Source organism: Myotis yumanensis, unplaced genomic scaffold (genome assembly GCF_028538775.1).
Source record: "Myotis yumanensis isolate MYYU_CA2020_CCGP unplaced genomic scaffold, mMyoYum1.0.hap1 SCAF_11, whole genome shotgun sequence".
Classification (NCBI taxonomy): Eukaryota; Metazoa; Chordata; class Mammalia; order Chiroptera; family Vespertilionidae; genus Myotis; species Myotis yumanensis.
In genome coordinates this window covers 35,852,673-35,867,153 of record NW_027223762.1, presented here as the reverse complement: position 1 = coordinate 35,867,153, position 14,481 = coordinate 35,852,673, and the positions used below count along the sequence as shown (strand labels likewise).

The 14,481-nt window shown below is 34.9% G+C and overlaps 1 protein-coding gene across 8 annotated transcripts in view; it reads right to left on the bottom strand.

Annotated features, from left to right (window-relative positions):
• Positions 1 to 14,481, bottom strand: part of EHBP1 (EH domain binding protein 1) — a 310,727-nt gene that overhangs the window by 41,796 nt on the left and 254,450 nt on the right. For all 8 annotated transcript variants that reach the window (XM_070429315.1, XM_070429313.1, XM_070429318.1 and 5 more), the window contains 4 exons: positions 11,460 to 11,584; positions 8,734 to 8,872; positions 8,471 to 8,577; positions 5,731 to 5,854 (listed from right to left, as the gene is read on the bottom strand). In XM_070429315.1, coding sequence (XP_070285416.1) covers positions 5,731 to 5,854; positions 8,471 to 8,577; positions 8,734 to 8,872; positions 11,460 to 11,584 — 495 coding nt within the window. The remainder of the gene's footprint in view (positions 1 to 5,730; positions 5,855 to 8,470; positions 8,578 to 8,733; positions 8,873 to 11,459; positions 11,585 to 14,481) is intronic.

The window sequence follows — 14,481 nt, the reverse complement described above, 5'->3', positions numbered from 1 at the left end:
GGGCACATACCCAGTAGGGAGTGTGCAGGAGGCAGCTGATCGATGTTTCTCTCTCATCGATATTTCTAACTCTCTATCCCTCTCCCTTCCTCTGTAAAAAAATCAATAAAATATATTTTTAAAAAATTTTAAAATAAAAAAATATCAAGAAATGGTGATAAGAGGGTCCAGAGAATCCTATATAATAAAAGGCTAATATGCAAATTGTCCCCATGGGCAGGAGTTCGACCGACTGGAAGTTAGACATGTGCTGACCACCAGGGGGTGGGGTGGAACATAGCAGGCATATGCAACACGGTGCTGGCAGTGGGAGGCAGTGGAGGTGCTGCCAGCCCTGATGGGCCTCAACGTGAGTGGGACTGCAGCGGGATGGTGGAGCAGGTAAGTGGGCAGCGCCAGGCCAGGTGGGTGCGAGCGGGGGCCCTGATTGCCCCGCTGGTCACCCCAAAGCCGGCGACCAGTGGCAGCAGCGGGGGGCTGGGCGGGGCTGGTGAGTGGGCAACACCAGGTCAAGGCGGGTGCGAGTGGGTGCCCTGATTGCCCCACTGGTCGCCCGACAGATGGTGACTGGTGGTAGCAGTGGTGGTGGGGGGGGCACTGCCTAGCTCCCAGGCCCTGAGGGAGCCAGGCGGGGGGGCCTGGCCCCAATCGATTGCCCCACAGGCAGGACTGTGGAGCAGGTGAGGGGGCAGCGCCAGGTCAAGGCAGGGGTGGAGGGGTGGGAGGGAAGAAGGGGTGCCAGGCGGGGCTGCGGGGCGTGAGCGGGGGCCCAATCCCTGCAGGCCACCCCGAGGGACCCCACCCATGCAAATTTATGCACCGGGCCTCTAGTTAGTAATAAGCCTCTAGGAAAAGGAGAAGTTCACCTCTAAGGACATTGAGAGATGAAGCAGAGATCATGTCATGTGGTATGAGGTAGCTGGAAGTTGGGTTCCAGAGCCATCAGACTGGGTTTGACTCTTGGCTCCACTACTTGAGAACAGTATGAATTGGGCAAGTTACTTCCTTCTCTGAGCCTCAGTTTCCTCACTGAAAAATGTGATTATTAATAGTCCCAATTAGTAATGGAATCTATCTCATAGGGCCATTGTGAGAAGGAAATGATGCATTTAAAACAGTTTCCATACAGCCAGACATATACACAATAAATATTGACTGTTATTGTTATTTTTACAACTCAAAAATTTTGTGGGCCTAGTTCTCTGCTTTAAAACTATGCTGTGTTCCTCAAATGATGAGGTAAAGAAACATTCTGAGGAATGTGTAGAAAAGTTATTTCTTTTTATTAATTCTTATTTTCTCAAGGTATATTTAATATTTTTAAGTGGTTAGTTAGGTTTTTGTAGTGGATAGTCTACAAAAAGCTACAGAATTAGTATTTTTGGCCCAGGGACTTACGAAGTTATCATGATCATTTTTTATCTGTGCTTGAAGATTCTGAAGTTGTAAGATACACTTTTATTGTAATCCCCCATGTTTAATTATGCATTCAAAATGTAAATATTGTCATTAAAAAAAAACACATTAGTTTGAAACACTACAGTTCTACACTAAGAAAGTTTGATAACCATCAAATGAAAACAGATAGGGAATGGAAAATAAACACCATCCATAATAGTAACATTATCTGCAGCACTTTAGTAAAAGGGCCCATCAACATTTTTGTTATGAACTCCATTTTTTCAAGGTAAGAATTCATCAGTGCCATACTTAATACAAAATGTCAGCTTAGAACACATATATGTTCCTAACTAATAAGTTTTACTATTGCCAAAGAAGTAACCATTACAAACTTTAGGTGCTGGAAATGTAAAAATTCATCCCCTGCAACAATTATCAAACCAACAAAAACAAAAAAAGCCCCAAACCAATAACAAAAGACCATTAAAAGCTGATGGAAAAAAATTTCTCTAGTGCTTGGATAGGGATTTTACAGATCCCAAGGTGGAATGGCAGAAATACACACACACACACACACACACACACACACACACACACACACTCTCACTCACTCACTTACACAGTATTGTTATTTAAAATGCGGAGGATCACTGATTTAAGGTTACTCAAGTTCAGAAATATAAATCCCCACAGCTGCTCTGTCTCTGCCACTGATGCTATTACGCCAAATGAATGTTGGGATCCCTTGAGCCCTTCCTCCTTCATTGCCATTTCATCTCTTGCACATCCCTATCTTATGGCTGGATACACTGAGGTTCTCTCTTACATTCCCTTGCTCCTTTCTTGCTAGAGCCTTCTCCCACATACCAGAAGAAATGCACAGCAGTCTGGGCCACCATCAAGCTCCACTTAACCCCTGTCAGGATGCTAGAGCTTCAATGTCTCAGGGTCTGGTGCTAAAAACCCATAGGTGCTCAAGCTCTGAAAACCAAGGACTCAAATCTAGGACAACTGTTTGTGTTATTTTAGTTATAATTTAAATAAATAAGTTTTTTGTGGGTTTGTTGGGGCTGTGGATGGTTTTAACAGTGCTTCTTTTGGAAAATGTATTCTCAATTCCTCAAAGTCAACTTCTAAATGTACTTCACAGTACATTTAAAATTGAGTATAGTACTCAAAAAGTTAGATAGAGAATTACCATGATTTATTGATTCCAATTCTAGGTATATAACCCAAAGAAGTAAAAACAGAGATTCAAAGAGATGCTTGTACACAAATGTTGATAGGTAGCCAGGAAGTGAAAATCCAAGTGTCTCTCAATGGATGAATAAATACATAAAATGTGATATATTATTTAACCATTAAAAGGAATAAAGTGGTGGTACATGTTACAACATGGATGAACCTTGAAATCATATTAAGTGAAAGAAGCCAGACACATAAGGACTACTACTGTTAGATTCCACTTACGAATTTCTGCTTAGGGTGAGGAAAAGCTCTGGAAATAGTGGTGGTGATTGTGCAACATTATGCATGTACTAAGTGCTACTGAACTGTATACTTTAAAATGTAAAATTTATGATATGTGAATTTCAAATCAATAAAAAAATTGTATATAGTTAGCATCTACAAGTATATCAAAAGTATAGTAGATAAAGTACATTTGTTCTGTAAAGAAGATATGGAAGGAAAGAGGATTGATTAGGAGCTAGAAAAGCTAAAAACCTGGGCTCAAGCCCTAATTCAAACATTACTAATTAGTCCATCTTAAATGAGTCATTTCCCCCATCTGAGCTTCAGTTTCCTTATGAAAATAATATGGATACTATCTGCTCTATTTAATTATAAGACTGAGATTCAGAAAGTACATAGACAACTATAACATACCAGAGAAAAGGTATTAACTACTATAATAAATGAAAAGTTGGAACTATTAAACCCCTCCCCGCAAAGAAAAGGATGAATATATGCTTTCTCTTTCTAATGTCTTATTTCTTTAGATACTAGGTAGGATTTAGGCACATATTAGGAAACCGTTCTTAGGGCTGGAAGAGGTTCAAGACAGTCCAGGTGATTCTTGGAGCACATCAGGTTGGGGAACCAGGTCAATTTTAGTCTGAATCTATAGTAGTGAACCCAGGCTAGATCAGATTCTGTTCTGCAAAGTAAGAAATATAAAGCCCTGCAAGGGTTCTAGAATCAATCTGTACTCCATAACTTTTAGATTATAAATGATCTGGAGTTAGAAGAGAACCACTTCAAAGCTTCACTAGTAATATGTGGAATGGGAAGGAGAACTTGAGTCTCTTTTGGTTAGAAGCCTCAATAAATCAGGCTTCAAGTGTGAATGAAGAAAAGGAAACAATTTCTAGCTGCACAAGGCTTCCTATATAGTAACATCTATTTTACCCAGTACAAAAAGGAAAGATGGTTCACTTGAAAGAATTTACTTAAAAAAATTAGTCTCCTTAAAATATTTGACAATAATTTTAAAATATATTACAGAAATTATACTACCTAATTTACATTTTTATATAGTTAACACAACTAATATTTTCAACATCCCTTAAAAATTAAAGGAAAAATGCAAATGTGAAATAATACACTGGTTTATGGGATATCTGTTGAATACAAACAAATGTGTATAAGATCAAGAATACAGGTAATTTGTTAGGGCAATGGTAAATGTGTTCTGGGTAATGTGGTGTAGAAGGAAGGATTCTGCATGATAGGATCCTTCATGAATTGAATTCTAGTCCAAGATTGGCCACTTACTCATCTATATGATGTTGAGCTTTTCCTGTGCCTCTGTCTCCTCTGTACAATGAGAGGATTAGCAGTAGTTTCCAAAAAATTTTTTTTAAGTTTTTTTTGGCTTTAAAATTTAAGCAGTAGAACCTTTTATTACATTTTTAAAATATATTTTTATTGATTTCAGAGAGGCAGGGAGAGGGAGAGATAGAAACATCAATGATGAGAAAGAATCACTGATTGGCTGTCTCCTGCATGCTCCCCACTGGGAATCATGTGCACAACCCAGACATGTGCCCAATCGAACCATAGGTCGACGCTCAACCACTGAGCCATGCCAGCCAGACAGAACCTTTTCTTTAAATGAACTCTTCCAAGAAGACTGCTATTTCAAATAAATAAAGTCAGAGCTATTCTGTTTGAAGTAAGGTAAGAAACCCAGAAGCCTGTCTGCTTTCTGCTGCCTTATTGTCTTGGCAGCCCCCAGGTGCCTCTGAAGAAGCTTTAGGGCTCCACCGAACACACGTGAAACCCAATGGGCTGGATAAAGCCAAAGGTCTCTTTCTGTTCTAGTATGTGCTGATTTCACGAGTGTAGACATTTTCAAAGGTCCCATCTAACTTTTTTGGAGGAGTTCTTTAATTGTAAATATATTCTTGGCAAATAGAGAAGAAAAATTTCAGGAAAGTTTTCCAATCCTATTACTACAAATTGACTAATTTACTTTACTACTTTATTAATCTATTTTAACACTGCCATTAAATCAATTAATTTGATTAAAGGAATAGATTTTCTACTTTTATATTTTGACATTTTTTTCTAATTGGTATGATTTGAATTTATTTCTTATTTTTACCCCTATGTAGGAACAGCATTTTAGAGAAATATGTGTATGTAAACACACATACTGTTTTCCCCCCCAATAGCTTATTGTGCACTTAGATCTATTCAATCACTACTGGCAATCAGCACCAAATGCCAATCTACCCTCTGGTTAGGAGCTAACTTGCTGCTCTAACCCATTTGTATAAACCTTCCTATATACCTTAATCCTTCCAAATGCAACTGTGACACAAAGTATTACAGACTTTTGAAAACCTGTTCTCTTGAAAAAAAAAATATTGTGGAGCATCAGTAACCAGATAGTATTCTCAAATTTCAGTGATCTAGCCCATGGAGCCAGCCCCTATGCACAGTGCTCTGTTTCATGCAGTACATGGCTTTAGCTGCCCAAATCTTTTTTTTCCCCCAATGAATCAGTAGAACAGTGAAGATCTTACTTTTTTTTTTTTAAAGCAGTGGCATATCAATGAGGCACAGATGTGTATTCCAACTCTGCATGGATGAGCACACTGTTCAATAGTGCTGGCTCACACGGTATCAGGGCGAGTTATCACTTCCCATGAAGGCACTCTTATCACCAGGACCCAGAGAGGTGGCTGCAAATCGCAGCCTTTTTATTTTCAAGGCAGTTCTGCTGAACATTCAGGCTTCAAAGATTCACACTTCCAAAACTCTATAAGAGTTTGTGAACGCTCAATTTGCCAAAACTGTTTACAGTGTAATTGGGCACCGTACCTGTGTCCATGAGATAGCGGAGGCGCTTCTCCACCAGCGCGGCACGGGTGTCAATTTGCTTTTGCTCATTCTCTAGTGCTGCCAATTCTCCTACAACATATTGACTGGTGTCTTTGAACCCTTTCTGTTAACGAGAACAAACAGGAAGGAAAAATAAAATCACTTGTAAGTTGCATTTTTCCTTTCTACAAACACTTAGTAAAGCACTTACCTAGAGAACCAAATACCCTTACTATCACCCTTAGTACCAAAAAGCAACTCCCTGTGATTCAAAGAATTTTCATGTTTAGGCAAACTTTTGTGAATAGAGAAAAACTCAACCATTTAGTAATATATTTATAATTTAATACCCAGATTTTCCAGATTTAAAAAGTTAACACTAAATTAGAAAAAATTCTCCTCACAGTTGAGTCAGTTATTTAAGCATGAACGAGGACAGAAGACAATTTTCCCCATGGAGAGTGCCAAAACAAACACCAATGACACCTTTAATTCAAAACCGTAATATACAAAACTGGAGTTTTACTAAAGAATTGTTTCTTAAAGCATCTGTCCTGAAAAAATCAGGCAGATTTGTTCTTACAAAAAATATAAAATTAAAGAGAGGTTTCTTATTTTCATAATGAATATACTATTTAAAATGCTCTTAAAAATGATAAAAACAGAAGTTTCGTTTCTAATATCTCCAGTCTTCCTTCCAGCTGGCTCCTGTACTTTAACATGTCATTCTGTTGACATATTACTAATTATTGTAGCTGTGAATTCTAACGTGACAGGTGGTTTCAAACCTTGCTACATAGGATCTAATGAAACTAGTATGCAGATTTGGTTTACTTTCCATTTGATTAAATTTGAAATTTTACTTTTTACAACCATCATGTTAAAAAATATTATCCTTAGAAGTTTTATTTGAAGTAGCAGTTCTATTATAAAGTACCAGTATAGTATATTCTTATTTTCATATTGTAAATTTAAATAATTAAGGACAGGAAAGTTACAAATGGATTCATTATAGCTCCCTTTGGATTTGGAATACCTGTTTACCTTGGGGCATTTTTAAGGCTATGTTTCCTGGGTAGCTGAGAAATACTGAAGAACTGCTTAAGTGATTACTCTCAGCACCATCACTACTACCACCAGCACTTACAACATTATTTATTCAGAGAAATGAATGCGAACAATCCTCTGTTGTCAAATCCCTTCCCTACTTAGAAGCATATTAATCTCTAAGAAGCCATGAGGAATTATCCTTCGGTACTCCTTAAATAAGAAACAAATATCAAGAAATGTTATTTATGAGCATATTTTAGAATTCTCAAGTTCAATAAACATGTCTAGCCATACGTATAACTTACATATCTTTAGAAGTTCTAAATAATGTGTACTCACGTGTTAACTCAATTTATACCACCTTACTGTTAAATTGATTATGGTAGTTGACAAAGTTGAAATATCTTAAAATATTAAATTATAAAACTGACAATTTCTCTGGATAGTGTGATCAAATAAGTCACTGTATTTTTAAAAAGATTCACACTAAAGAGATATCATTCTTTCTCAATATGAAATATAACAGAAAAAATTATAACAGAAGAAATGCTAATGGTAACTTCAAAATCCGGAATAATCTGGTGAATGGTTTTTGTACCTATCTTTCAGACAGCAGAGCATTTTCAAAATCAACTTTTCTCATTCCATCCAGAGGGTCAAAACAGACATAGTGCTTTGCAAAGATATAAGAAAGCAGAAGTGATAAGCAACACATAAAACTTCATTGCTTTTTACTGATTAATTCAGTTAAAAACAGTTTATAATCAGATTTATTTAGTGTGAGTATACAGTATCCTCACATATTCTGTAACTTAAAAAATTATACTGAATGTTTCATCAGGATATTCCAGTGAGCTGTTCTATGTACTAGGTTCTTAGTACCACAGATTAAATATAAGAAGTTCTTTAGGGCCCTAAAATGTAGTTGGTAATTCCGGGTACACTTGTAAGTATTTTAAAAACCAACAAAGACTATTTTGATAGTAAAATCAATAAAAATATTTACACATAAAAAAGTAGCACCATTAAAGAGAGCTATGCTTCCAGACAAAAATTCAAGTTAAAACTTGTTCTTCCTGCTTCTGTCCCAAAGCTGTCCATCAAAAGCAGCTTTCTCCCTGCGGTCTATCAAATATTTCCCTCACAAATCAATTTTACACATGATCAGCCCATACCCCTACTGAGCTGAACCTCCCTGTTAATTAAGTGAAGAAATTACCATATATATTATATTAATGCAAACATCATTCAGCTAGTAATTCACGGCTGATCTGGATAATGGAAAGGTTGAACACCCATTAACCCAAGCCAACAAAATGGGTTGGCTGAGAAATTCTAGCAGGTCTCATGTGACTTTTCCCTCTAACTGCAGCTCTGCGGTATCTGCTATTGTAATAATTAAAATCCTCCCGGTAGATCAATACTGGAATCTCTTTGTGGGAAGTGCCCTGATGGAAATGTCTCAAGGAAGCTGGGGCTGTGGAACTCTGAAAAATTCATTTTTTTTATCTGACAATTATCACCACACTGCAGACTAATTCAACAGTGCACCCCTCTCACTCTGCTTTGAATGCACTGGAGATTGACATCTTAAAAAACCTAACATCTCATTTTAACAAATAAAGGCACTATTTCCACATACAGTTTGGAATTATCAGCAATCATGAAACCACACAAAAAATTAATATACATTAAGCACTTCATCTTCTGATGGCTTCCTCTGAGTTTCAGTTATCGCTGCCTTCTCCTCATTTCCTTTCTTTGTATCTTCCTGTATTGATCTCTGTCTTTTTATATCTTAAAAAAAAAGTAAAGACATGTTAAATTATTATAAAGCTTGATATTTGTGTATTGAAATGTGAATTTACAGTATCAGCTTTTTAACATATATGTATATACAGCTAAATAATGTTAAATCATAAGATGGGAAAACATTAAAAAAAGTGTACCTACCTGGTCTATTCTCAACATATTGACTGAAAGACTGAAGTTGAGTTTTTCTGACTGTAGAATCCTTGCTGAACACAACAGGATTTCTAAATCTTTCTGTCGCTTTTTGTAATCGTTCAGCCCGGAGATCTTCTGTGCCATTCTAAAAGTAAAACAAACACAATAAGAGAGTCCCGATATTATAAACATGAAATTGCCTATCAGTAAAACAATTTTTACTGATTTAAGATAATGCCAATTTAGAAACTTTTTGAAAGAAAAAGTATTTTAAAGAGCTCTAAATAACTCAACTGCAAGTTCTGTTACCTGTAACCAAAAGCTTACAGGAGACCTGGTTTAAACAGAGGCTCACTCTTGCTAATTTGATTCATCAGACACTGTGAACCCTGTGTCTCCTCCAGATGATATGTATCATTTAAAGGCCGTGTTGCCTCTGTCTATTCCCCCCACTATTCTGGCCCATTGGTTTGTACAGCCCCACAGACTTGTATGACAAGAAGAGCTAGTTTCTAATTTTATGCCCATTGAGATAAACTATTAATGCTGGATGAAGGCTAAAAGGTAGGATTTTAATACTACCTCACTGAACTGCATTCATCAGCTATAACTTTCCAAAGCCAGATTTGTAAGTAAGCCCTTTGCAGCTAAGGAAACTACAATTATCTTTTCTAGAGCTTCCTATGTTAATACTGGCAACAAATTCAAATGGTTCTATCAACAAGAAATATCCCAGAAGACTAAACCACCGCAATGTGTGGAAGCTGCAGATATCGAGGTGCTGTGTACCAAACAAATATTTCATTTTATACCTAATCTTTTATTATTTTTATTAAGTGTTTTGAAAGTAAATAGGGAAAGGCTAAGATGCATGACTAATAGCTAAGCCTGCTGAATGCTGAAACTGGTTATCAAAAGCTACCAAGACTTTGCCCTTCCTCTGCATTGAGACAATCGGTAATGAGGGAGTCCTCCAATGGCCTATTCTCTAGCCTCAAGGAGGCCTGGGATACAGAATCCTCAAGGGAAGGTAACAGTTTATCCTTTTCCACAAACACAGAATGCCTCATTTATAAACGTGTAAACTGCATTTTATTAAAAAAAATAAAACCCCAAATCAATGCTGAAAGCTTTGAGAGAACAGATGGACTGTATATGTTCTTTATAAGCACCATTTAAAAAAAATCTTAACTAAAAAGATCCATACAAAGACAAGCTGTTTAAAGCACACCTTTTATTGGAATAACTTTAAAGACTACTATACAAGAGTTTATTGGAAAGCAAAATCTATTTAATCTGTTTAAATAATTAAGGCTTAATAATAAAAATACTTCTATTTTTTAAAGTCATATATTTATTAATATCATGCTAGCTAGGTTTGTTTGTTTAGAACAGTGTGGAGGGAATGAGAAAAAAGAAAAAATAAAGAAAGAAAAACTCATGGACACGGATAACAGTGTGGTGATTGCCGGGGAGAGGGTGAGTGGGGAGGTAGAAGAGCTTATAGGGGAGATAAATGGTGATGGAAGGAGACTTGACTTAGGGTAGTGAATACACAATACACTGTACAGATGATATGTGGTGGAATTATGCACCTGCAACCTGTATAATTTTGTTAACCACTGTCACCCCAATAAATGCAATAAAAAGGAAAAACAAGTATGTATTCAATTGTTATTATAATAACTGCTCAGAAGTCTAAAACTCAAGTCTTTACCAAAATAAATAAACATGGCTAATAGCAACATGCTAAAATATCAGTGCGATTAGCCAGCAAATCCCATCTTAAGAAACCTTTTTATGACTGGGGACTTCTGCCACTTTACAAATGTATTCCTCTAAACCCACTAATTCAGTTAGCCTTTTCAATCCATTGTATTATTCTTAGGCCAGCTTCATTCTGCATTAAGTCCACTGCAGAAAGCTAAATTGAACGCAAAAAAATCAGACCTGATCCAGGCTTCCTTTTGTTCAAAGATAGAGACCAAAAGTCCTCTGGTGCTGCCACACACTTTCATCACCAATTTATAGAAACCGACAGTATAAGGAAAAAGCAATGAAAGTCATTGTTTTGGGACTTCAAAGCATCTCTGTGTCAGGGAAAGGAAATCCTTTCAGTCAGCAGGGCAGTCCCCAAAGTCCGCAGGTGGGTGAAAAATTATACAGGACTAGAAGTACCCTAAAGCTTGAAAAATATTAATGATACAGTACAAAAGGGGGGGTGGAGGGCTTGAATGGAGTAACAGAAATAATAATAATGATAATAATAATAATAATAATAAAATTATTATAATGTGGCATTTTGGCTGAAATCCTAAAAAAGGTAAAATTTGTATGGATACAAAACATGCAAGTTTATAAAAATTTATATTCTATCACACACCATATTCAGGTATTAACTGACATGAGTTTTAGTTTATCTAAACAAGTCAAAGGTTGAGGATTATATAAAAATATGCTAGAATTCTCTTAGCAATATTCTTCTTAGAAAAATAGAAATACATATAAAAGTCAAGAATAGTTTCTACTTTTACCAGCATCAAAGAGTAGTTTTCTCTGAAAATAGTAGGTAAATACTGATTACCATATTGGTATTTAATTTATTGGCTATTTAATAAAAATTTGTGTATCTTAATCTTAATGTGAATAATTGGTAAGAAATTGATTTTAGGATTATAAAATGCTAGAATACACAGATACCTAATCAAATATGTTAAGCAAGTAAGATTTACCTTAATGTCTTGCTCTGAGCTCTCGGTTATAACTTTCTGAGAAGCACTGGAGAGTGAATTTGCCACCTGTGGCTGAACTTCTAGGAGTGTCTTCAGCTTCAAGTCCACCAACTTAGTTTTTTGTTCTGTTAAATATGCAAACACTATGAATTACTAAGTAAGATGCATTTAGATGTACAGGCTATCAATTTAGGGCACACCATAAAAATATTACTGTATTTTAAAAAAGGACATTAGGATTGTATAATAACACATCAATCTAGACATATACTGTGTAACTACATACTATGACTATAGTATAATTGAGTAGTCAATAGGTATGTTGACTATAATCATTTTTAATTGACATATAATTGACATATAACACTATGTAAGTTTAAGATGTACAATGTGTTGACTTGATGAATTTATATATTACAATATGATTACCACCCCAGCATTAGTTAACACCTATTATCATACCACATAATTATCATTTATTTTTTGTGGTAGGAACAATTAAAATTTAGTCTCTTAGCATATATTGTTAGTGTATGTATAAACATATATATTTTCCCCCAAAATCAGTCCCTTTAAAGAACATAGTCAATATACCTAAAGATAATTCAGTTATACTATAGTTAATAGTAGCTATGCTTATCTGAAAACCTAAGCCTATATTTGATGTATATATTTATATGAGTAGGTTAGATATAATAAAACAAGCCATTTTAAAATAGATTTTTAAGGTGATTCATTTGATTCTAAGTTACATTTTAGAGTTTCAAATTCTTCTAGTATATTAAATTTATACATATGCTACCACATTAAAATAAGTCCTTAACATGATCTCAGACAGTCATGTGAACACTGTTCGAACCCAATGTTTATCTGCATATATATAGCACTGAAACAGGGTATATGCTTACAAATACCTTCTAATGGGAGGGCAGAAATACAATAAAGATGATAAAAATTTAAAACGTATTAAATATGGATAGAAATTTAAAATAAACAAAAATACGGCTATAACTTTAAAATTAACCATTTCAAATTATTTTTAGCAAGTACAGTAATTTTTAATAATGTAATAGAAACAAATGGAATAAAATAATTCTACTTAAATTCACTCAAAGCAACTATTTAATAAAATACTTGGAAAAGATATGTCAACCATTTGGTAACAGATATTTTTCATAAAGATTAATAAGTTTTCTAATTATAAGACTCTTAATAAATGCTATTATCATTACTCTCATGCAAATTGGTTAGTTTATATTACCAGGCTTCTCTTTTAAACAATATCTGATGAACTATGGTCAAATCAAGATAAAGATTAAACAATTTATTATTAAAACATTATTAAAAAAAGAATTTTGGGGAAAATAAAGCAAGGATAAAAATCATAATGTATGCCTCCAGATTCCAGTCTGCATTCCTATTTCTTATTGCCTTGAAATAAACCATAGCCTGATTTGGAAAGTTTGTCCTATGCACATGCCAACACTTTTTGGCATTCTTGAGAGTTGTAAACAATGTATTAGCTAACTTCACAAACAGGAAGGCTGAGATGGGTTTTCTTTTTTGGCATAAAGTAGGAAGAGAGTTTTTAATGGACAAGAGTTAAGCCTATTAGGCCTAATGTTAGCCAAACTTTAAGTGTCCCACAAAGTTGTTATAACTAAACTAGAAAATTCCCTTCACGTTACCTAAGCAATAGCTAATTTTTCCTGTCTTCATACTCAATTGTAAAATGAGGAAATATGCATCCCTTATTGTCATTGGTTCTATACTTCAATATAGAACTTAATATAAAGGGTTCAATTCTGTACTTATGGGTATCCTCAGCAGGAAAGGGTCATTGCTGATTTCTGATAAAGCTTCTGGTGATGGTTGTGGTGAGAGGCTGGGTAAGCAGCAACAAAAATCTTGTTCATAAAGAAAAATCAAATTTGCCTAAGTTCTACAGTATTTTAAATAGAAAGAAATGAAAGATAGTCCTAATTTTGGAACAAACATTTAAAATTTTTCCTTAAATATCAACATTTTCCTGGACTTCCACAATTATACACAACCTCTACCTGGTAGCAGTGATGGCGAACCTTTTGAGCTCGGCGTGTCAGCATTTTGAAAAACCCTAACTTAACTCTGGTGCCGTGTCACATATAGAAATTTCTTGATATTTGCAACCATAGTAAAACAAAGATTTATATTTTTGATATTTATTTTATATATTTAAATACAATTTAACAAAGAAAAATCAACCAAAAAAATGAGTTCGTGTGTCACCTCTGACATGCGTGTCATAGGTTTGCCATCACTGTGGTAGAGTATAATTCAATACTACACCATGAAGGAGTTACTGACAAAAGAGCAGTAACTTTTATTAGGTGCTCTGTATAGATAAGAAGACCTTGGTTGATTGTTTCTGGAGAAATAACAGAATGATTTCAAACAGAGGAAAAAAACAAAGCAGGTTAGTATTTCAGAGGCATGTCAGTGCTAAGAGACCTGCTCTCACTCCCTTTAGCTTTTTATAGGGAAAGATAAATATTAAGGACTTCAATTCCTTACCTTTAAATCTGGAAAATAACTAAGACTTTTTATTGCTATAAGAATTCAATTTAATAAGCATTTATGGAACCCCTCTGGTATATAAAACTTTGTATAGCTATCTGCTGTTGACTTACATGAACCACTCATCTATTAAACCACAGTATGTTTATATTTAAAAAATAACTTAAAAGGTTAATTACCAATGTGATTATTGGTATAATATTTATTGATATAAGACATGTGATTAATTCAATAGCAGTTTATATAAGCAGTTTTCAAATAAAGTGTCTTATTGTAATTAAGTATGCATAAATTAATTTATTAGTAGTAATATTTAAAATAAAAAAGAAACTAAAAAAGAGAATAAAACACAAAATCTGCAATATAATATTACAATTAAGATAGTCAATTCTAACCAAGTCAGAAAATCTGATTTACATTTGAAGTATTCCATAGGTACTACATCTATACCTTACAACATTAACCG